This window comes from Mirounga angustirostris, unplaced genomic scaffold (genome assembly GCF_029215605.1).
Source record: "Mirounga angustirostris isolate CCGP_5_RB_7025 unplaced genomic scaffold, mMirAng1.0.hap1 SCAF_4, whole genome shotgun sequence".
NCBI lineage: Eukaryota > Metazoa > Chordata > Mammalia > Carnivora > Phocidae > Mirounga > Mirounga angustirostris.
This window is the reverse complement of record NW_026991712.1, coordinates 152,272,788-152,294,502: the sequence shown is the minus strand read 5'-3', so window position 1 is coordinate 152,294,502 and position 21,715 is coordinate 152,272,788. Positions and strand designations below refer to the sequence as shown.

General features: G+C 48.9%; 1 protein-coding gene across 1 annotated transcript in view; it reads right to left on the bottom strand.

Moving 5' to 3' along the window:
* Positions 1 to 348: 348 nt before the first annotated feature.
* The window catches only part of AGBL4 (AGBL carboxypeptidase 4), a 1,423,919-nt gene continuing 1,402,552 nt past the window's right edge, over positions 349 to 21,715 (bottom strand). The window contains exons 12-13 of the mRNA XM_064589176.1: positions 8,220 to 8,316; positions 349 to 1,722 (exon numbers count right to left, since the gene is read on the bottom strand). Coding sequence (XP_064445246.1) covers positions 1,602 to 1,722; positions 8,220 to 8,316 — 218 coding nt within the window. The 3' untranslated portion in view covers positions 349 to 1,601. The remainder of the gene's footprint in view (positions 1,723 to 8,219; positions 8,317 to 21,715) is intronic.

Here is a 21,715-nt window from a genome sequence, read left to right as displayed (position 1 = left end):
GTCCCAACATTATGGAGGCGGTCTGATCAGGGAAAATAGACCTGGACTGTCACCGTGCCTGATTTATGCAGTCCACCTCTGTTCATGCTGTCTCAAGAGATGCTACCATTTCTGAAAGACCTGCCATGCTCTTGGCTCACGTTGCACTGAGCTCAGCTCCCCGGGACTCTGACACAGGAACTGCTGGAAAGTCAAGTCTTGACTGTTCTTCCTTATCCCTGATGACAGAGTCCCTGACAGCAAAGTGCGAGTCAAACCAAATTTGGGTTGGCTGGTTGGTTCCTGTGGGAGTGGAAGACCTAAAGGGAAGGGTGCCAAGAATGTTCAGAGGAACAGAAGAGATGCATAAACCACTTTATTTGTGTTCCTCTGGGCAAAAAGAACCCCGAGGAGAAGCTATATACACCACACAACATTTGTAGCCAACTAACATATGGTTCTTTGTTATCATTTCTGAAAACCAATAAGCAAAGGGAGAATAAGCTTTGCTCTCAGTTTTTGCAACAAACTTCAAAAATCCCCCATCCCAACGCAAAAGAATGCTTAACTGGAGCTTTGTGCTAAAGGCCCTCTCTCCCCTGAGCCTTCCTTCCTCTCCCCATCTCCGAATCCTCATTTCCAGGAGGTCATTTTAATTAGCAGGCTGTCATGGTGACTCAGCCTGCCTGCTTCACGGAAGGGAAGGGAGCAGACTCCTCTGGACCCATTCATCATACAAAGGCACTTTACTCTTTAGAAAAATGCACAATATTTAGCCCCCCCCCCCACCTTGGGAATTGCTACTGTGGCTGTTTTATTTTATCAGCCCCCTGCCTGGAGCGGGGGGAGGCATTCTCCTGTCTTCTGCATCTCCCTCACCTGGCAGTCATCCTTCCCCCATTGCAGAGTATCCATACCCACCTCTTCAGGGGCCAGGTTTGGTCCCTGGCACCAGGATCTGGAGATCTGAACCATGATGGACCTCTTGGAATGAGTGACCAGTATTTTTTGTCTTTGGTGCTACAGTTTCAATTCAACTACCCAGGTCACTGGCAAATGCATGCAGCCCAGAGACACCGTGACAGCATGCCTCAGACCACTGTGATTTCAAAAACTCTGTCCTATTGTTCCCAACAGCACATTTGTCTTTGGGTTGTAGGTGTCATTGATGGTGTTTTGGATCAGCAAGTATGGACGGGGCATTTCTAAAACTGTGAACAACCGTCACCTAGTCTAGAAGGTAACCACCTGTGGTAGGTATACAACTTTAAAAGGTAACAGGGCTTCAGAAGCACTGACCTGAGATGTGCCAAACCTCTCAAAAGGGACATGTAGCTTTCCCTCTTGCTGTGAGGATCTCTGTGCTGGGGAAAATAGCATCTGTACTCAGTTGGTTTGAACCTCCTATTTTGATCCTGAGCCTTAGGCTGAAGTCCCACAATTGATTTTCCATTGGTAAAAGGGAAAATTGACAGTGAGGTTTCTCATTTTTCCTTCCCTTTCACTAGCTTATTCATTATCCCACACCCTTTATCTTGGAAACTAGAGAAGGGTGCTTAATTTCATGCCCCAGCAGAAAATGCATGCTCCTGCCTCCACAAGACCTCCTGGACTCCATGTCCTTAAAAAGAGTTTGAAGGGTCTTTGTGGTTCACGGAGCTCTTCTTGTCCCCTTTGCCGTTGGGGTGGTTCCTGGCTGGGCCCCGCAGGAGTGGGTGCTTGTAGGGAGGGGGCTTTTCTTTCCTGTAAAGGGGAGATAACAGAAAGAGAGAAGAAAGACAGCACATATACATACCGGATTGAAATCATTTCTGTGCATGTCTCTCTCCCCCACTGGACTACGACAGCCCAGGAGCAGTGGCCTTGTCTTCCTTTTCTCTGTGTCCCAGGAACCCAGCCCAGGGCCTGGTTCAAAGCAGGCATCATGGCTCAATGAATGACTGCTAGATCGATACTCTGTATCATTCTGGTTCTGGAGAAAACCTGACAGACTACAGCTCCAACTCTTACATGTGTCCACCTTGATTCTAACCCATCCTCTCCAATTCACAATGGGATGGGGGTGGACACATAGAAGATCTATATCCTGGGTGAGCCTGGGACCCCATCCTCTTCATAACCATCATGGGCTCCAGAGTCGCCCTTATATTCCTCAGAATAGCCTAAGTATGGCATTTCATAGTGGGTCTGTCTCCGCCACGAGCTTGGGTGATCTTGGAAGGCAGAGGTATGTCTGGCTCATCTCTGAGTCACAGCACCCAGCACCCAATGCCATGCCCTTAACACTACCCTTCGGTAATTGCCCTCTGTCTGTTTGGCTCACACACTAGACTATGAGCTCCTTGTGGACAGGGGACCAAGTTTTATCAATTTTTGCATTTTCCCTCATACAGGGCCTTGTTTGTTATGTTGTTGACTGATAAGTTGATGTGCCATTCATTCATGTGATTGACTAAGATTCATTTGCGGTGGAAAGAGTAGGCTTTAGAGCCAGAAAGAACTCACCTGAATTCCCAGGTTGCCTATGTATGAGGGGTGTGATCTTGGGAAAGTTATTTAACTTTTCTGGGCTTTATTTGTAAAATGGGGATAAAATATTCTAATCTTACAGGGGTGTTGTGAGGTTAAATGAAATAATATGAGTAAATGCACTTAATGTCTTCCCTTTCCTGCTGTAACTTACAAAGGCGTGGTGCTAGAGGGTCCCAAGGTCTCTGGACATGACAAAGATGAGTCAGACATTGCTGCTGTCCTCAGGCTGCTTACAGTTTAGTAGAGGAGACAGTTGCACAAAATGACTACACAAAATAATGAAGAATTACAAAGCACGACAGAAAGTGGCAAACACCATAAATACGGAAATCTCTCTTGTGCTTTTTGAATTAGGACTGAAGAAGCAACTTCTTGTAGCCCATCGTGCTCTGACCTTGGAGTACCCATTTTCCTTCATCGTTGATGAGTCATGAATAAGGTAAAAATGTAACAGGTGGCGGCACACAAAAGGGACGCCTTGCCCTAACCTATCTCCCCCACCAATAGGCCTCACTGCCCGAAATGGCACCGTCGCTGAGGGACCCGGCTAACATGGCAAGGCTGTCTAGCATGGATGAAATACATCTAGACCTCGGTACCCACAGACAGCTTAGAGCACACAAGCGCCTATGTCCTTCCTGCCTCGTCAGCTCTGGTAAGGGGGTTGGGGGTGAGCTTTGCAAATTACAGGGTGCTATTCATATGTCGAGGGGTGGGTTCTTAACACCCAAAGGGAGCATAGGAAATCAGATGGTTATGTTTTCATGGGGGTAAAGGAAGGCGTACTTCCCCTAGAGGGGCAAGTTCAGGTACAAGCACGGGGCAGGGGCAGTCCTAGGTAGATGGGGGCATGGCAGAAGGTGTGCAGTGGCCAGGGGGTCATGTGAATGTGTAGACTGATTGGCAAAGAGCCTCTGTAACCAAGACGGGGGCAAAGAGAGAGAAGGCACTGGAAGGCAAATATCCCGTACATCTGGGGCCTGTGTTCCTCTTGCCATAATGCCTTCCCCCACCTCTCCAGGCTCACTTGGGAAGCAGACTTCCCAGAAAATAAGCTTCTCCCTTCTCAAGATCTCCACAGTACTTTGTACCTTGCCCTCAGCAAACCATTTTCTAGGTAGTTCTTTGTCTGTTTTTCTCACGAGAATGTGAGTGTAACACATCTGATTTTTCTCTGTAATTCCCAAGCAAAGCTCAGGCCTGGCGTAGGTGCTTGAGGAGTGATTGATGAATAGAAATGAACTTTTGGTCTTGACCTTACTGTCTCCATTGCTCTAGACATCCTGGTCTTGTCATTGCCTCGAACTGTCTTTTCAGGCCCTGCTTCCTGCCTTTCACCCTACCCCCAACATGGGATACCTTCTCTCCTTTTTCTGTTTCATCCATCTAAGTTCTACATGTCCTTTAAAACCAAGTTCAGGGCACCTGGGTGGCTCAGTTGGTTAAGCGACTGCCTTCGGCTCAGGTCATGATCCTGGAGTCCCGGGATCGAGTCCCGCATCGGACTCCCTGCTCAGCAGGGAGTCTGCTTCTCCCTCTGATCCTCCCCCCTCTCATGCTCTCTCTATCTCATTCTCACTCTCAAATAAATAAATAAAATCTTTAAACAAAACAAAACAAAACAAAACCAAGTTCAAATGCCACTTCCTCCCTGAAGCCTTCTTGGGATACTCCTGCTGGCTGCCAAATGCTGGCCAGGTGGTGTAGGAGGGGAATTTCTGGTTGGGTCTCACTTTTCTTTTCTAAAACATGAAAGGGTTGAAGTCAAGAATTCTCAGGGGCTTCTTCATTCCTACCATTCCATAATTCATACATTCATACATTTGGGACTTTTTTAGGATATACTCCCTGCTAGGCTGAGCATTGTGCACTAAAGATCCAGGAGTGACCCAAGACAGCTCCTTAAGGGGCAACCTGTCTAGTGGAGAAGCCAGATGTGCAAAGATGCCATGACAACAGGGGACATACAATGCTACAGGTGTGTGCAAAATGCAGTTAGGAATCCGGCAGAGAGGAAGTAGCTCTATCTCAGGTGGAGAACAGAGATAGTGAAGCAGAGAGGTGTGATGTTTAGACCCAGCTTTGAAAAGTATGTAGGAATTCACCATCTAGAGACAAAATAGGAGAACATTCTAGGAAGAGAAAAAAAGGATGAACAAAGACATAGAGGCATGAAAATAGTTGACCTGTTTAGTCTGAAGCATAAGGACTAAAGTGGTAGAAAGCAGATGGGGTGGAGAGGGTGCTCACAGGGGAAGGGGTGTGCTGGGAAATGAAGTTCAAGATGTAGGCCAGAGCTCTGAATACCAGGAAGAGGAACTGGAACATTACCCTGAAGGTAATGGGGAGCCATGGAAGGTTTTTGAGAGAGAGTATAATCTGATATGTAGCTGAGCACTTTCATACGTTGTTTGGTATTGTTTGTCATCTTTGCATGTGTACATGCCTTTCTCCTCTGTGTCCTGGGCTCCTGATAGGCAGGGGCTCTCTATGTCCCCCAGCACCCAGTGCATGGCCTCGCATATGGTGGGCTCTCGTGTGTTGAGTAGATGATCATTCCCATCCTCCAACACACACATCACAACCCTACCATGGAGCCCGCCCTCCCAGCCTGTCGCTGAGCCTGAGCCCACTTCACACTCAGAGACCAGCCCACCTTCCATGCTCATGCTCTATCTTCCCACAGAGGCTCACCTCACCTGTTCATTTTTCCTAATTTTCATCTACCTTGATGGGACCTTTTGACCTTTAGCCCCGTGGCTATGTCACTGTGATCCAGGTAAGTGTGGGGTCTTGGCTTTGGTCATCAACGCCACATCCCTGAACCTATGCCCTTGGATTCACATTGCTGGCCCTCCTGGCCCTCCCCAAGGACCCCCTCTGAAGGGCAGCCTGGCCCCCACCAAGCTCCCACCAGCACCTGAGCGGAAACTGATGGATTATAATTATCCACAAAGATGAGAGAAAACAAAGATTAATTTTGAGCCAAAACATGTAGCTTTCCTTTAAAACCAGAACTACTCTTTCACTTATGTTATCTGATGCTTGGATGGAAAATAATACAAACAAAGGGGACGTATTCAAGTCCTAAATCAGAGCCTTGCGTCCTCCTGGGAATTCATTTTTCAAGAGTTGCTGACAACTGAGAGCTAAGTGATACTCAGAGTTGGCTGAGACAGAGGTGTGGGCATGGAGAGGGAGTTTGTTTGGTTTTTCTTAATTTAAGGGTGGGTGCATTTACCTCAAGTCCTCAAGGCCGTGCACTTTGAGGAAGGAGCTCTCCAGCTCTTTTCTAAAGAGGTTCCAAAGTTTAGAGCAATGAAGCCCTATGAACAGTTGCACTGGGGGCCCTGAGAGCTGCCTGCAGCCTCCCACCTGGTTTCAGGTTCCCGCCTCCTGTCCATCTGGAGGAACTCTGCTAACTCATGCGGAGAAAAGCAGGCTGGGGATTGTGGGGCTTGGGCTCTAGTTGTGGCTGTGGCCAGTGCTGTAGGCTCCCTGGGCCTCGACTTCCTCATCTGTGTCGGGAAGAGGGGCCTGCGCCATTGCTGGTCTCCCTGAGTGTCGGCACCATTTCACTGATAGTGCAACAGCCAAGAAAAAGTCTAAAGGATCAAGATCATTTTATTCAGGTTGACAGAGGACCTGAGAGAGACAATCCCCAAATTAACTTGTAAATGAGATTCTAAGAATTCTTTTGAGCATTATAGAGCTTTAAATTTTTAAGAACTTTAACCAATCAAGAATGACTTCTAAGAATGAACTGAGCACTTTCCTCTAGAGGTGAGCTCCTCAAAGGCAGGGTCATGCCCTACTCACTAAGCACGAGCACCTCCCTCGCCCCAGGGGACTGGCTTAAAGTGCTGGTTTTCCTAAGTGGAGGAAGGAAGGAAGGAAGGAAGAAGGAAGGGAGGAAGGAAGGAAGGGAGGGAGGGAGGGAGGGAGGGAGGGAGGGAGGGAGGGAGGGAGGAAGGGAGAAGGGAGGGAGGGAGGGAGAAGGGAGGGAGGGAGGAAGAAAGGAAGGAAGACACGTATGCATGCTCAGTACAGTCTAGGCACTTGGGGAGCACAGAGAAAAAACAGACATGATCCTCCTTGAAGGTGTTTTTAATCTACCGGGAATGGGGGAGTGGGCACCCCCACAAAGACCCCACATGATTGGTGAACAATCTGAGATAGAGTATGAGTCAGAATACATTGTTTTGTAGACTCTGTGGAGACGTGGGCCTCACAGCATGGTGGAACGTGGCCCTGAGAGATCATCCAGCCTAACCAGAGAAGTCCAGGGACTTGCCCCAGGCCACAATGAGCTGGTTAGAAATCTGGGATTACAACCCAGAAACCAAAGGAGATGGAAACATTATTGAGCCCCTACTGACTGCCAGGCACTATACCAAGCTTGTATCCAATCTTTAAAATCTCTAGAGATTTTAGTTATTACACCCACTTTATAGGTAGGTAGAGAAAGGTTTCAAGAGGCCACGAAACCTGCCCAAGATCCCACAGTTAGCATGAGCCTGAGAGAATTTGAACCCACACCAATAGTGAGAAAGGCTTCCTGCTTAAGGTGGAGCTTAGCTGGACTTCAGTCTAGCTTTGGAATAAAACAATCCTAGGATCAAATCCTATCTCTGCCAAAATCCCTTTGACAGGCAATTCTCTTCACATTCCTGAGCTTCCTTTACCCCTCATTTGTAATATGGGAAGTATAATATCTATGAGGAATAAATAAGATCATGTACAAAAAGTACTTTGCTCAATAAATAACAGTGATTAATAGTGTTTTTGTTAATTACAGGGTATGGGGGAAGGTGCATTAGTGCAAAAGCCCTGAGGCAGCAAAGCACATGGGCAAGGTCATGGGCAAGGTCAGTGGGAAGAATGATCTGGCAGAAGAAGGAAGTTGGACATCATTATGTCCTTTACGGAGGCTGGATCACTAGAGAGTAGGAAATGAGGCCAAGATGTAGGGCAGGGCCAGCACATTCCAGATGCCATTGGGTATCACTGTCCAAATGCTCACCAGGCTTACTTCCAGGGGTCATGGGAATGCCCAGTACTTTGGTCTGTGGTCTCGCCCTCTGAAAGGATACTCATCCCCTGACCTTCTCTCTTCGGTGGCCCAAAAAGCTGACTCCAGCAGAAGACCTGATGTGAAATTTCTTAGGGTTGTGTCCTCCCCAGCCCTGAACCTTCACGTCTTGGGGGAAGGGGGCTCTCACGCCTTAAGGGGATACATGTAGGCCTAAAAATGTGCAGGGTGCTTTAACACGCATCTCATAATAACTTTCTAGGTGAGTGTCATTGTCCCCACTTGACAGATGAGAAAATGGAAGGATCAGAGAGACCTTATGAGCCTAGATGAAGTAGGAATCCTAGAGGATGAGCCACCAGATGAAGTAGCGTATGGAGACACCCAGACTAACTTGGATGGCACTCAGTCCCTCAGCACCTCCCATCCCCGGGGACTCCTATGGGAGACACAGAAATGTGACCACCCCCACACTGTCTGATGCGGTGACGATACTTTATAGACAGAAAACATGCTGTTGAGCTCTTCTGCCCCATATGCTGGGGGGCAGGGCAGGGATTCTTTCTCCCACCACAGACGTGAAACTGAGGGCCAGAGAGAAGCCAAGGGAAGCTGCCCTTGAACACAAAGCCAGTTAAGTAGGACCCCCGCCATACAGTTCTGCCCTGTCACTTACCGCAGCCTCGGCATGGGAATTGCCACTTTCTCGACCGGGGGGTTCAGCCGATAATAATCCAAAAACGTTCTCGCCACGTTCCTTCCCAGCTTCATATCTGCAAGCATGTACGTCAAGGAGCGACTTTGGAAGGAGACGGGGACAGAGCGAAAAGAGGACTAGTAATAATGACAGCAGTAACAGAGGCAGTGACACCACTCACCCTTCTAAACTTTTTGCGGGTCCTGTCCTTTTTTTCACAAAATTTTAGATACTAGTATTTTCCTCATTTTACAGATGAGGAAAAGGTACAGAGAAGCTAAATAATTTTCCCAGGGTCAAAGGACTAGGAAGGAGAGGAACCAGGATATGGATCTAGGTATTCTTACCTCAAAGCTATGTTCATAGCTTCTAGAATATACTGCGTCCCTTGGGGAATCACTGGGCTTCCACGATCTAGCTTCAGGTAGCTCAGGGTGGACGCAGATAAGCAAGACCCAAAGGCAAGAGACCCTTTGTTGTGTGTAGACCAGGGTCTGTTTGACCCTTAAGGATCAGTCATCTACTTTGGTAACCTCGGGTGGGGGAGGGGGCAAAGGTAAAACCCTCTCACCCTAAACAGTGTCCGTGTTCCACGTTGAAATCTACTGATCATGAATCCTTAAAGTAAGGATTCATGACCTGTTAAAGTACAAACTCCTCAGGGAAGAAGAAAGGGCCAGTTCTATATCAACCATTAGCACTTTAGTATGAACCGGCAGACCAATCATCTATTCAACAACACAGAGTACTGCTCTGTGCATTATAGCTGACATCTCTGAGCCTTCACATGAGCTATTTCCTCTGCCTGAAGTACCTCCCCACCTCCCTTGGCTAATTTTTGCTCATCAATTCTCCAGTTAGGTGATACCCCTTTAGCAGAGCCTTCCATGATACTCCTCTCCACAGGGCGGTGATCAGTGCTCTGGCCCCATACTTCCATGACTTCTAAGTTGACTTCATTTAAAGCACTTACCTCTTCTCTCATATCCCTCAGCAATGAACATCCAAACTGTCACTGTCATGGAACCTCCTCATTCTTGAGTTTGTCCACCTCTCTCCAGGCCCCTGCTGTCCCCCTAGAAAAGGCCAGCATCATCTTTCCCCTGGATTACTGTCATCCTGTCCTAATGGGCCTCCCTGACACAGGTTTTCTTGCCTCAACTCCATTTCCTACAACGTAGTCAGAGGGGATGCTATAGAATGCAGAGCTAACCACTGCATCCAACAGAGGAAAACGCCCAAGTGGCTCCCAGTTGCCTTTAAAATTCAAGTTTTGGAACTCAATTTACAAGGTCCTTCACCGCTGGGCCCCTGCTTATTTTCTTAGTTTTGTGCTTGTGGCCTCCGCCTTTGCACCATCCTTGGCCTTCACGCTCCAGCAACCGAACTATTGCTTCCAGGCCTTCGCCCACACCCTCTCACCTTTCCAGGCCATGCTTCCTCCCTCTGCGTGCCTTACAGGGTTGACTTCTTCTCTGTCCCCAGACACCTCAATTTCATCGTCACATCACGGGAGAGGTCTCAGCCACCGCTCCTTCCAGGGCCACGGAGCTGGACTCGAGTTTGCAGAATGGTCAAAGGAGTTTTCACCACTGTCTTCAAGACAGCCCTCAAGCTGGGGTTGGACATGGCCCAGGACAGGAAAATGAGCATTTAATGGAGCACCTACTATGTTCCTGGCATGGCACCAGTACTTTGCTTACATATACATTTCAAACAATCCAGGAAGGAAGGCATTTTAATCTCCCTTTCGCCCGGGGAGGTTAAGGAACTTATCCCAGGCTGCCTAACAGGCGGTGGTAGAACCAGGACTCCGATTCACGAATGTCTGACTCCAGACCAGTGAATGTTTCTCAATGCGAAGGCACCTTTTCTGTCAAGGGCTGAGTCATCCCAGGCCAGAGCCTTGTGGGAGAAGGAAAAACACCAGACAAATTGTTTATGACAGTGAGATGCGCTGCAGGCTCACCATGCTCTGGGGCTGCCACCTGCTTTCTTCTCCTGGATGTGACCGACCTTCTCTGTCCTCCTCTTTAAGAAGTTCACAGGCTGGCCTTGGGCATGGCCTCTCTGACCAGCAGGCCCTGGTCTGCTGCTTTCACCCAGCCAGGCTCCAGTCGGCTTAGGGAGACTGCATTGCCCCTGTGCGACGACAGTAAGAGCGATGGGCTGCAGGGGAAAGGACAGGTCCCTGCGGACTGGCTAAAAAGGCATAGCCGAAGTTTTGGAATCAGATGTATTGAATCCAAATCCTGCCCCGGCCACATTTTGTGTACTGCACGCCGGAAGTGCCAAAAATGTCTGCAACAATGTCTCCCATGTTATTCTATGACATGACCTTGACCGTCCTTCTACGGAGAGGTGTGGTCCGTATCTCCTCTCATTAAATCTGGGTGGGCTTGGGGCACCTGGGTGGCTCAGTCGTTAAGCGTCTGCCTTCGGCTTAGGTCATGATCCCAGGGTCCTGGGATCGAGCCCCGCATTGGGCTCCCTGCTCGGCGGGAAGCCTGCTTTCCCTCTCCTACTCCCCCTGCTTGTGTTCCCTCTCTCGCTGTGTCTCTCTGTCAAATAAATAAAATCTTTAAAAAAAAAAAATCTGGGTGGGCTTGTGACTCACTTGTAACTACAAGAATAGCAGAAGGTGGTCGGAGTGACACTGTGGGACTTCCGAGGCGAGGTCAGCGAAGGAGTTGTCACTTGCCCCTCGCTTGCTAGAATACTCCAGCTGGGGTCCTGCACCTCCACGCACGCAGCCTGGCTGCCCTGAGGCCTCCATGCTGGGAGGAAGTGCAGATGAGTCCACGGAGGGGCTGCAGGGGGAGGCCCCGACACTATGTGGAGACGCGAGGAAAGAGAGACTCCCAGGCTCGTGCTGAGGAGGTGTGTGGGTGCTGAGAGATAAGTGCAGGAGTCGGGGACCAGGGAAGCCTGAGCCCATCCTCTCCGGCCTGCAGCGACAGCCAGACTCGAAGCCACCCTCAAAGAAATCCTTGTCAGCAATACTCCAGCTCTGCAAGGAGGAGTCAGGCTGCTCTAGTAAAATGTCCCCACCCCTCCATCCCCCACCCCCCACCCCTGCCCCGCTCGGGTGCTGATTGTTTTAGACCAGCTCTGGTTAAAAGACGGTGTTTTAAAGGTGGGAGTGTCTGGGACACCCTTTTCCCCTCTCCGATCATGTCAGGGATTTCTCAAACCTGGAGGGGCCTCGCCCCAGGCTACAGGGGCCTGTGTGAGTTGAGAAACGACATGGGCAGGGGAGGGGAGAGGCTGAACATTTTCAATGGAAACCAGCTGTCTTTGGACAAGGACTTAGGGTGCAGGCAAGGAGAAGGCAATAACTGGCTGGAACCCTTTCCAATATGTTGCTGAACGGAGAGAGGAGCACCGCGGTGAGAGCTCCCAACTTTGCACTGCCAACAACCATCTCTGAATGGTCTGTAAGCTGGAAATGTCATCTTCCACATATTCTTATGGGGCTCACTGATCTGTTTCTCGCAGAGGGCAGGAACAGACAGCAGGTGGGATCAGGACCCCCGAATCAGAGAAGCAGGGGAGCTTAGCCAGGATGGGGTGAAACCCAGACTGATTTGGCCACTTCTGCTCAGAGCTGTTTGAACAAAAGGGCGGGTGTCAGGAGCCCTAGTACTTCCTGGGATCCTTCAACAGGTAGGGAGGGTTTGGGCACGTGCTGTTCACTCTCACTCACTCATTCATTCATTCATTTACTCACTCGTTCATTCGTTCATTCATTCATTCACTGGGCTCCTCCCATCTGTATACCGGGAGGCACAGTGAGAGGGATTGGGATTAGAGACAGAGAAATCAGACAAGTACAGTTGACAGTCTAGAGGAGGAAACTAGCATGTCGCAACTATGTCACCGGACAGGCTGCATTATTACCTTCACAAAAGCAACTCCTTATCCTGAGCCCCGAATAGTGTAGTTACTCTCGCCAATCCCCACCACAACCCTGCAAGGGCAAAGGACAATCCTACACATACTCTGCAGAAGAGGAAACTGTAAGAAGGAAAATTTGCATAAATGACCTGGAGTCCTGTGGCTTGAAAGTGATGGAGGTAGCATGTGAATCTGAGTGTCTTTTACGACTGTGCATATGGTTTCTCCTCTTTGGACTGTGATCATACATGCAAACACTAAACTCTGTGGACATGTAGGAGGTCCTACTGGGGGAATTGTGAAAGGCTTCATGGAAGTGGATGTACAACAAAGATTTGAAGGTCAAGGACTAATAGTGATGGGGAGGAAGAGAGATGGCATCAGTGGAAGCACGGAGTTTGGCGGGGATACATGACCCTGGGCCATAAATGAGACAGAGAAGGGCTCATGGACTCAGGCCACCTCAGGGTAGAGTGAAAGTTGGGGCTGCACGGGTAGGTTGCAGACAGGTCAGTGAAGGCTTTGAATGCCAAATGCCTATTTCGTAGGCAATAAAAAAATTTGATGTATCTATGGTTGTAGCTATCATTTGTCCACTCAATATATATTTGTTGATCATCCGCTATGTTCAAGCTCCCTGAAAGTCTCAGGGTATACTGTGGTAAATAAACAAACAAACAAACAAACAAAACAAAACAAAACAAAAACCCAAAAAAGACAATGGTTCTTAAGTCTAGAAGTGGAGACAGATAACAAAGCAATAAAAACCCACATGAATATATAATTGTGATTATACTAGTGTAGGATGGAAAATGCACAGGATCTGTGGGAGAGGGTGATGGGGGTGCTGCTTCAGATAGGGAATGTGGGCAGGCCTCCCTGAGGAGTGGACCGGGACAGGCAGCACCTAGGAAGAAGGAAGGGTGGGGGGAAGGGTCCTTGGGTGGGAGAGAGGGTCAGAAAGAGGGCTGATGTGGAGGGACAGGGAAGAGGGAGATCACATGGAGCCTTATTCTGGGTCACTGAAGGAGTCTGGATTTTCTAAGTGAATGGGAAGCTGCTGAAGAATTTTAAGCAGGAAAATGAGACAGTCTGATTTATAATTTTAAAAGGTCACTGCTGTGCTAAAAATAAGGAAGCAAGAGTAGAAGCAGACAGATCGGCCAGGAGACTACTGCAGGGGTCCAGGGGAGAGATGGAGGCAGGGGGGTGGGGGGGTGGGGGTGAGGAGGGTCTGGACCAAGACAGAGGCAGTAGAGATGGGAAGATACATCTTGGGGGAGGAACCTGGCAGGTTGGCCGTGGGGTCTGAGGAGAGGAAGGAATGAAGGGCAACCTCCCTTGTATTTAGCCTGAGCAGCTGGGTGGATGGGGTGCCATGCTTGGGAATGCAGAAGGGTCAGGGGAGAGACTAGTTCATTCTGAGTTGGAGATGCCCATGAGACACTAAGCATCTAGGTCCTAAATCAGAAATAGAGAAAGAATCAGATCAGATCACGGAAATGGTTTCTGAACTACCAGCCCTTTGGGATTACTCATGCCGCAAATCTTGCTGGTATGTTCCACTGTATGGTATGTTCCACTCCAAACAGCTCTCCATCTCTTGCTCCTGCTCTCGGAGAAGACCCATTCTTGAGCATCCCAAGGTCTCTCGGAGAGTGGCAGTAACTGCAGAACCCTCTGTTCTCCTAGCTCAGGGCCTGAGACCTGGTGTACTGAATAAGCACATAAGTGGGAATTCAAGAGACCAACCTGGTTTCAATCAGTAACTTGCCGTGTGACCTTGGCCATTTCCCTTCTCCAGTCCTTCCTTCTCTGTGGGTAAAAGGTAGAGTCTCTCAGGTCCTTTCCAGCGCTAACGTGGTGTGTTCAATACAATAAGCTTATGAAAAATCCCATCACTATTCTTTCATTCAACAAATATTTACTGAGAAGCTACTATATGCTGAGTTGTTTTAGGCACTTGGGATACACAGCAAACAAAACTCACAAAGATTCCTGGCATCATGGAGCTTCTGTTCTAGTTATGAGAGACAAACTGTCAATCTAATGCGTAAGTTATCTAGAATGCCAGAAAGTGAAAGTGGTAAGTGCTATGAAGTAAAGATAAAGAACAGCGTAAGGAGAGTGCTGGGGACAGGGGCACATTATAGCAGTAAGTAGAGTGGCCAAGGAGGCCTTGGGGGAGAGGTGGGGTTTGAGCGTGCTTGGAGGAGGCGAAGGAGCAGGCCAGCACCAAGGATGAGGATCCTCCTCATCTGAAACACAAGCCCTGACCAGCCATTTCATTACTGGGCTCTTGCTAAGTCCAGCCCAATCCCACTACTAGAGATAATAGTTAACCTCAGGGATGAGATCCCTATGATGGAGTCAGATACACCTCCTTCTTGGCACGTGGCAGCTTCCTAAGGAAGGTCCTCCCCACCTCCCCGAGCAGTCCCAGACACAGCGCCTCTCACGCACATCCTCCTGCCTGGCCTGTGGCCTCCCTTCCCCATCCTGCTCCTTGCCCCCTGCTCTTTGCAGCCAGCTCCACACTTCTCACTCCCTGCAGCTCTTCCAGAAGCACCCATGAGCCCACCTGGCCCGGCCTGCCCTGAAGAGAGCTGAGGTCCAGCCCCACTCACCAGATCCCATATTTCACTTCCACTGTCCTCATGGTTGTGTGCTGTGGGCAGGTCTGATTACCAGCCCCATTTTGCAGATGACAACTTGAAAGGGACTTGTCCAGTGAGGCACAGCAAGAACTGATACAACGAGGATTGAAACCCATTCATTCATTCATTCATTCATTCATTCATTCATTCATATATTTACTGTCTTTTACATTCCAGATGCTATTCCAGGAGCTGGGACACAGGGAAGAGAAAAACACGGTCCTAGTCCTCGTGAAGATCTTTCCCTGCTATCATCCTACTTCCAAATAAGAAAATTTAACTCCTACTTTCTCCCTATTTTGAAACCCCCGCCTAGAATTCTTTCTCTGCTCATACTCCTGCCCCTGCCAGCAACAGATGATCATCATTAAAGGGGAAAGATTAATTCTGCAGAGCATAGGCCAAGGAAAAGTGATTTCTCCTTGGCAAGGCTGACTGCGCTGCTGGAATGTTAAGAGCCACCTGTCGAGGAGCCTCTAGGTAAAGCCAGAAGAACAACGTGACAGTGAAATAGCTTTTGTCCCTGCCTCCGTCGCCCATCCTCCCATGGTGTCGGACCGGGGCATGACTAAACAGATGAGTCCTGCTCTGAAGTGCAGCTTGGGGGCTGCAGATGTTATGGCAGAGTCCTTTCCAATGGCAGGTGGAGCCTGAGACACCCTGGAGGTGGGAGTCCTGTGAATGTGGGAGAGAGGGACACAGAGAGTGGGAGGACATGGAGACACAGAAGGGAGGAAGAGACAGAGAGACAGGCAGAGGCAGAGGCCAAAACAGAGAGAGATGCAAAGAGCCAGGAGGATACGAAGAGAAACCCATCAGGATGGAGCAGAAAGATCAGGAAGATCATCAGAGGGGCTGAGAGCGACTCGAACTTGAAAAGTGGAGAGAAACAGAGTGAAGAGCAGAGAGACAGAAGAATAGGAAGCGAACGGCAAAGGGAGAGAGTCAGAGAGAGAGAGAGGGAAACAGCAGGGAGGGAGAGAGAGAGGAGAAAGGAGGCAGGTGGGACAGAAAGAGACAAGCAGAAACAGGGCAACACAGGCATCGGAGGGGAGACATGGGGGGACAAACAGAGGCAGAGCCAGCAAGAGGCAGAGGACAGGAGGACAGAGAAGGAAGGGAGAGACAGGCTCATGGGCGGGGGGCAGGGGGCCTCCTCTGACATACAAACGCAGCTCAGAGGGTGGGAATTTTGTGAGGGGAGGTGGGAGATGAGCACACACAGACACTGAGGGGGGGGTGGTGCCCAGATCCTCTAAGCCGGAAGCCAAAGTGGCCATAATGGTGACTCCGGGCTCGGTTACTACGGCCACTGTAGTGAGTCACCACAAACACCACACATGTGTTCTCTCACAGTTCTGGAGGCCACAGTCTGAAATCCATTTCACTGGGCTAAAAACAAAGTGCTCACAGGTCCCCACTCCCTGTGGAGGCCCCAGAGGAGAAACTGTTTCTGGCCTCTCCCAGCTTCTGGTGGCTGCTGAGCACCTTGGCTTATGACCTCATCACTCCAGTGTCTGCCTCCTCCTGTGTGTCCAGTCTCCCTCTGGCCCCCTCTTTTTTTTTTTTTTTAAGTGGTGGGTGTGGAGCCCATCACAGGCCTTGAACTCACAACCCTGAGATCAAGACCTGAGTTGAGATCAAGAGTAGGACCTTAATCAGCTGAGCCATCCAGGCGCCCCTGCCTTCCTTTTATAAGGCTGCATGTGATTGCATGTCGGGCCCACCCCCAGAATCCAAGATAAACTCCTCCCTCAAGATCCTTAACAATAACATCTGCAGAGAGCTCGTTTCCACATAAGGTGACACTGATGGGTTCCAGGGTTAGCATCTGGGCGTGTGTGGGGGTCATTATCCAGCCAGAGCTGCTCTAGGCAGCTAGGAGCAGAGGATGAAGATGCTGCCTGCATGTGGCGAGTGCAGTTCTGGCTCTGTGCTGGACATCCTGCGGGTGCTCAAACACCGCTCCCACCCCCCGACCCTCAGTGCCTCCCGCACAAGCAGCAAGTGCATTCACCAGACTTGGACCCAGACACGTCTGACTCCAGAATCTTTTTTATTGACATTATTTGCTGCCTCTCAAAGGCAGGACCACGTGCTGCTTATTTTGCCTTCTAAACGTATCGTGGGCCTGCCCTTCCTCCTCTCCCACTACTATTCCTTTACTTCAGATCCTTCTCTCTTATCTGAGCTATTGCTTCAGCCTCCTAATTGATCTTCCTGACTTCAGTTTCCCACCATTTTCACTGAGAGCGATGTTCTCATAATTGCTAACCTTGTCACTTCCTGACTAACAACCTTAGGCCAATTCCCTGTCACCTAATAGGGTAAGATCTAAACTTTTAAATCTGGCGTTCATGGCCTTCCATAAACTGGTCTAAGCCTTGTCCCCTGGTACTGGATCCCATTGTGCATCTATTTAGGATGTGGGGTTTAGAGTCCAAAAAGCATGGGTTTTAATATTGGCTCCTACACGTTTCGCTGTGTGACTTTGGGCAAACTACTTAACTTCTCTGTGCCTTAGTTTTCTCATGTCTGAAATGGATAACGCTACCTACCTTGAAGGACTCTTGTGTTGATTATAAAACATATATCCAAAGCACCTAGCACAGTGCTGGCAGATAGTAACTCTATTATCATTATTATTTATGAACCTGTCATTTCCAACAAAGCATGAGCTCTTCAAGGACAAGGGTGCGTCACATTCAAATTTGTTTCCAGAGCCATTTAACACATGTTAGGCCCATCACAGAAGCCAGAAAAAAAAAAAAATGAACCAAAAAAAAAAAAAAAACAAGATAAGGTGGGAGAGAGAAAAAGAGGGAGAGAGAGAAAGAGAGAGAGACAGATGAAGAAATTATTTTTAAAATTTTCTGGATGTTCAAGGATAAGGTCTTGCAGGTCCCTTCCACACTGTGTGCTTCAGTTTCCTCTCTGTAAAATTGGCTAGAGGGTGAGCTAAAATGATCTCTAGTGCTAATCTAGTCCTCACTTTCTCTTTGCCGCATCCTAGGAGGATACCTTTTCTGGCCACCCAGATCAGGGCAGGCCTTCTCAGGCATGGGGGCAGTACCCATCACTCTGATGGGGTATATGGAAGAGAAATCAAGCTGGAGGCTGGTTGGGCTAGAACAGATGGAGATATGACCTTAGGAATAATGTGCCTGAGTCTGGACAGGATGACCTTGGGGGATTTTTGAACTTCAGACATTAGGCAGGTTGTCATTCATTATTTGTTATTCATTCAACAGATACTTATCAAGCACCTCCTCTGTGTTGGGCTGTGCAATAGGTATGTAGACTACATTGGGTAAATAGAGTAAACAAAACAGGAATGGTCCTGCCTTCAAGCTGCTTCACAGTCCAGGCACTATTGACATTTTGGGCTGGATGACTGTTGTAAGGAGCTGTCTCGTGCATTGTAGGATGTTTAGCAGCATCCTTGGCTTTTCCCATTAGATAGGAGCCCAACCCTCCAACCCATTGTGACAATCCAAAATCTCTTCAGACGTTGCCAAACATTCCCTGGGCTGTGTGTGTGTGGCGGGGGTTGGGGGGGGGAGGAATTCACACCTGGGTGAGCACCACTGGTCTAAGGGATGCACAGTATCTGGTGGACATGCAGCAGGTGAAATGGGGGTGGTGGGCATGGGCGGGAGCTTTAGAGGTGGGGTGAGAGCTTGACTGGAAAGGCTCCGGCTTCCCTACCTGGAAAAAGTCGTTGCTAAGTGCTCGTTGGAGACGGGGGAAGGGGAAAGGAACATGTCCTCACAAGCTGTATTGAGCTCCTAGGACGGTTGCTTAAGCCCCTCTCCCCATCACTTGGGTAGGAAAAATGGCCTCCCTCTGGCTCCTGCACACCTCGACCTCTGAGATACCTCTCGCTTTCCGAGCCCTGGACTGGTGGCATTTACAGCCCGCCTATCTCAGACCCACTCCTTACTCAGGAGGGAAGTTAATCCCCCCCCCCCACCTCCCACACTCCAGCTTGCTGTGTGGGTCCCCCTCTCCCCCTCCTCCTCCGCTCCAGGAACTAGCAGTTTCCCAGCAGTGCCTCCCTTTCCCCATTGATGACTGACCACAGCTCTGGAAATTAGCTCACAAAGTCTGTGGTGCTTGCCCAGTGGGGCCCCACTCAGCAAGTGGTGGGGCTTGGATGCAGCTCAGTGCTAGAGGAGGCTCTGTTTCTCTGGGATGCTCCTAGATACTTTCAGAAGCTTCCACTGATGCACAATAAAAACAAGACTAAAGACCAAAGTCAATATTTGTGCAGCAGCGTCTTGGAGCAGGCGGGAGATGGGGGACAAGAGGTGTAATAAGTGGGAGGAGCTCCGATGGGTCCTGGCTCTGGGGCCTCAGCTGGCTCTGGGGGGCTGCATGGCCTTGTGTGGGACAAGGGCACTCTAGGTGTCAGTTTTCCAGTCTGTGAAGTTGAGGGAGAGGCTGACTTCCTGATGTTTGGAAACCTTTCAGCTCTGATGTCTTGTGAACCTCTAGATTAGGAGCTCTTACCTGGGGATTTAGGGGCTTCCTGGACCCTCTGGCATCACAGGCAAAAAGTTTACATGTATGTGTGAATTTTTCTGGGGAGAATATTCATAATTTTGTATAATCTTCAAAGAAATCTGCATCCTTCAGAATGTTAAGAACCTCTGCTCTAAATTTGGATGGAGATACTTGAGTTTATCATCTCCTTCAGGTAATATTCCTTCTCGTTTTCTGACTCATTCACTTTTTATAGCGTGACTCTTCTGGGGTTAGTGAGAACTGGCTGGTGCTGGGGAGTGCAACCAAGCTAGGCTCAGAATGCAATGAACGGTATATAGACCCTGTCCCGAGTACACCTGCATTGACTTAGAGAACCTCAGAGGTCCTGATGGTGCCAGTCCACCTGCACTGACTTAGAGAACCTCAGAGGTCCTGATGGTGCCAGTCCACCTGCACTGACTTAGAGAACCTCAGAGGTCCTGATGGTGCCAGTCCACCTGCACTGACTTAGAGAACCTCAGAGGTCCTGATGGTGCCAGTCCACCTGCACTGACTTAGAGAACCTCAGAGGTCCTGATGGTGCCAGTCCACCTGCACTGACTTAGAGAACCTCAGAGGTCCTGATGGTGCCAGTCCACCTGCACTGACTTAGAGAACCTCAGAGGTCCTGATGGTGCCAGTCCACCTGCACTGACTTAGAGAACCTCAGAGGTCCTGATGGTGCCAGTCCACCTGCATTGACTTAGAGAACCTCAGAGGTCCTGATGGTGCCAGTCCACTCCATGGGTCAAAGGAATGCTCCGTGAAGATGGGCCCTAGGAAGGGACTACCAACAGAATGGTAGGCCATTCAGTGGCTGAGAATTGCGGGCCAGTCTTTTGGCCAGAGAGCAAAGTGATAATTGAAACTAGCTTAGGATTTAAGAGGCCCGCTAAAGGGACAGGATATGGGTTCCTGGTTTTTAAAGGAAGCCCCCTACCTTGTTCCTTGTGTCTTCATTCTGATTCAGCCTGGAGTTTGAAGCACATACGTGGCTTAACAGAATGAGCAATATCCTGGGAGTCCAAAGACCCATATCTGAATGTCGGCTTTTACCAAATTGCTGTACGACCTGGGCTAGGTCGCTCAGCCCACCCTGGGCTTCACTTTCCCCGTTTGTATAATTAGGAGGAATTCAGCGTCTTTCAGGGTTTCACCAAGAGATGGCTATACTGCAGTGAAACTCTATTATAATACCTTATTCTTGGCTACCTCCTTACATTTAATCCTCATTTGGGGACGTTTTTGTTCCATCCTAAGCAAAATAGAAATGATCCTATCTCTTAAGTTCCAATCTTTAGGGCCCTACTGGCTCTAACACTTTATGATTTTCTTATCTGCCCTTGGGTTATTTTCTTTTTATCTGTTGCCTTGAACTTGAAACTCAGGGGATGGAACTCATGCTTGGGATCCTTTACTATCTTCCAGGCACTGTGCTATTTATTATGCACAAACAAGGTAGATTTTATTATTCCCATGTTGCAGGTTAGCAAACGGAGGTTCAGAGATGTCCTGTGTCTAACACACTCAACTAGCAGTTGGAGGTTAAGACTCAAACTCAGGTCTGTCCAAATGCAAGGCCTGAGGTTTTTGGGAATTATTATCATGTTATAATTATTTATTATCTTAACTGTCTTAAAATGAATACATTCATTTATTCAATATTTATTCTCTGCTTTGTAAGGTTCTGAGCCAGATGCTATGGACTTGGAGATGAGAACTTAGTCCCTGTCCCGAGAAGCCCTTATGGAAGGCAGGTAGATAAAAACCACAGTGCAGGACAAGGACTATGACGGCAGAGGGAAGCAAGGGAAGTGGGGGCAGAGAAAGTAAGACCTAACACTGGAGAGACCCCAGAAGACTTCTTAGAGGAGGTAACACCTGCGCTGAACTGGGTGGGGGACTTTGATTTGAGATGAATGTGTGTTAAGTAACTTAGTCAACAAATAATTGAGAATTTACTATGTACCAGGTACTTTTCTAGGTGCTGAGATACAATGGTGTACAGGTACTCATGGACCTCAGGGAAGGTCGTCAATGACAAACACATGTAGAACAAGGTTGGAATCTGGGGGACTTGACAAAAGAGTAGGAGCTGACCAGGCAAAGAGGGGATGATGGCATGTGTGGAAAGGGATCCCTGGCCAGAGGCAGAGGCATGTGCAAGCATGCTGAGGTATGGTGATCCCCTCAAAGACGGGAAGACATTTGGTGTGGCTGGAACGTCTTCTACAAGATGAAGAAGGAAGCAAGAGAAATACACAAAGACAGGTCAGGAGTGCCTCGTGTGATGTAATGAATGTGAACTTTATGCTGCAGGTAATAAGGAGCCATGGCAAGGTTTTAAGGGAGGGAGAGAAAATATTAGGTTTGGCTTCATAATGATCATTCCTG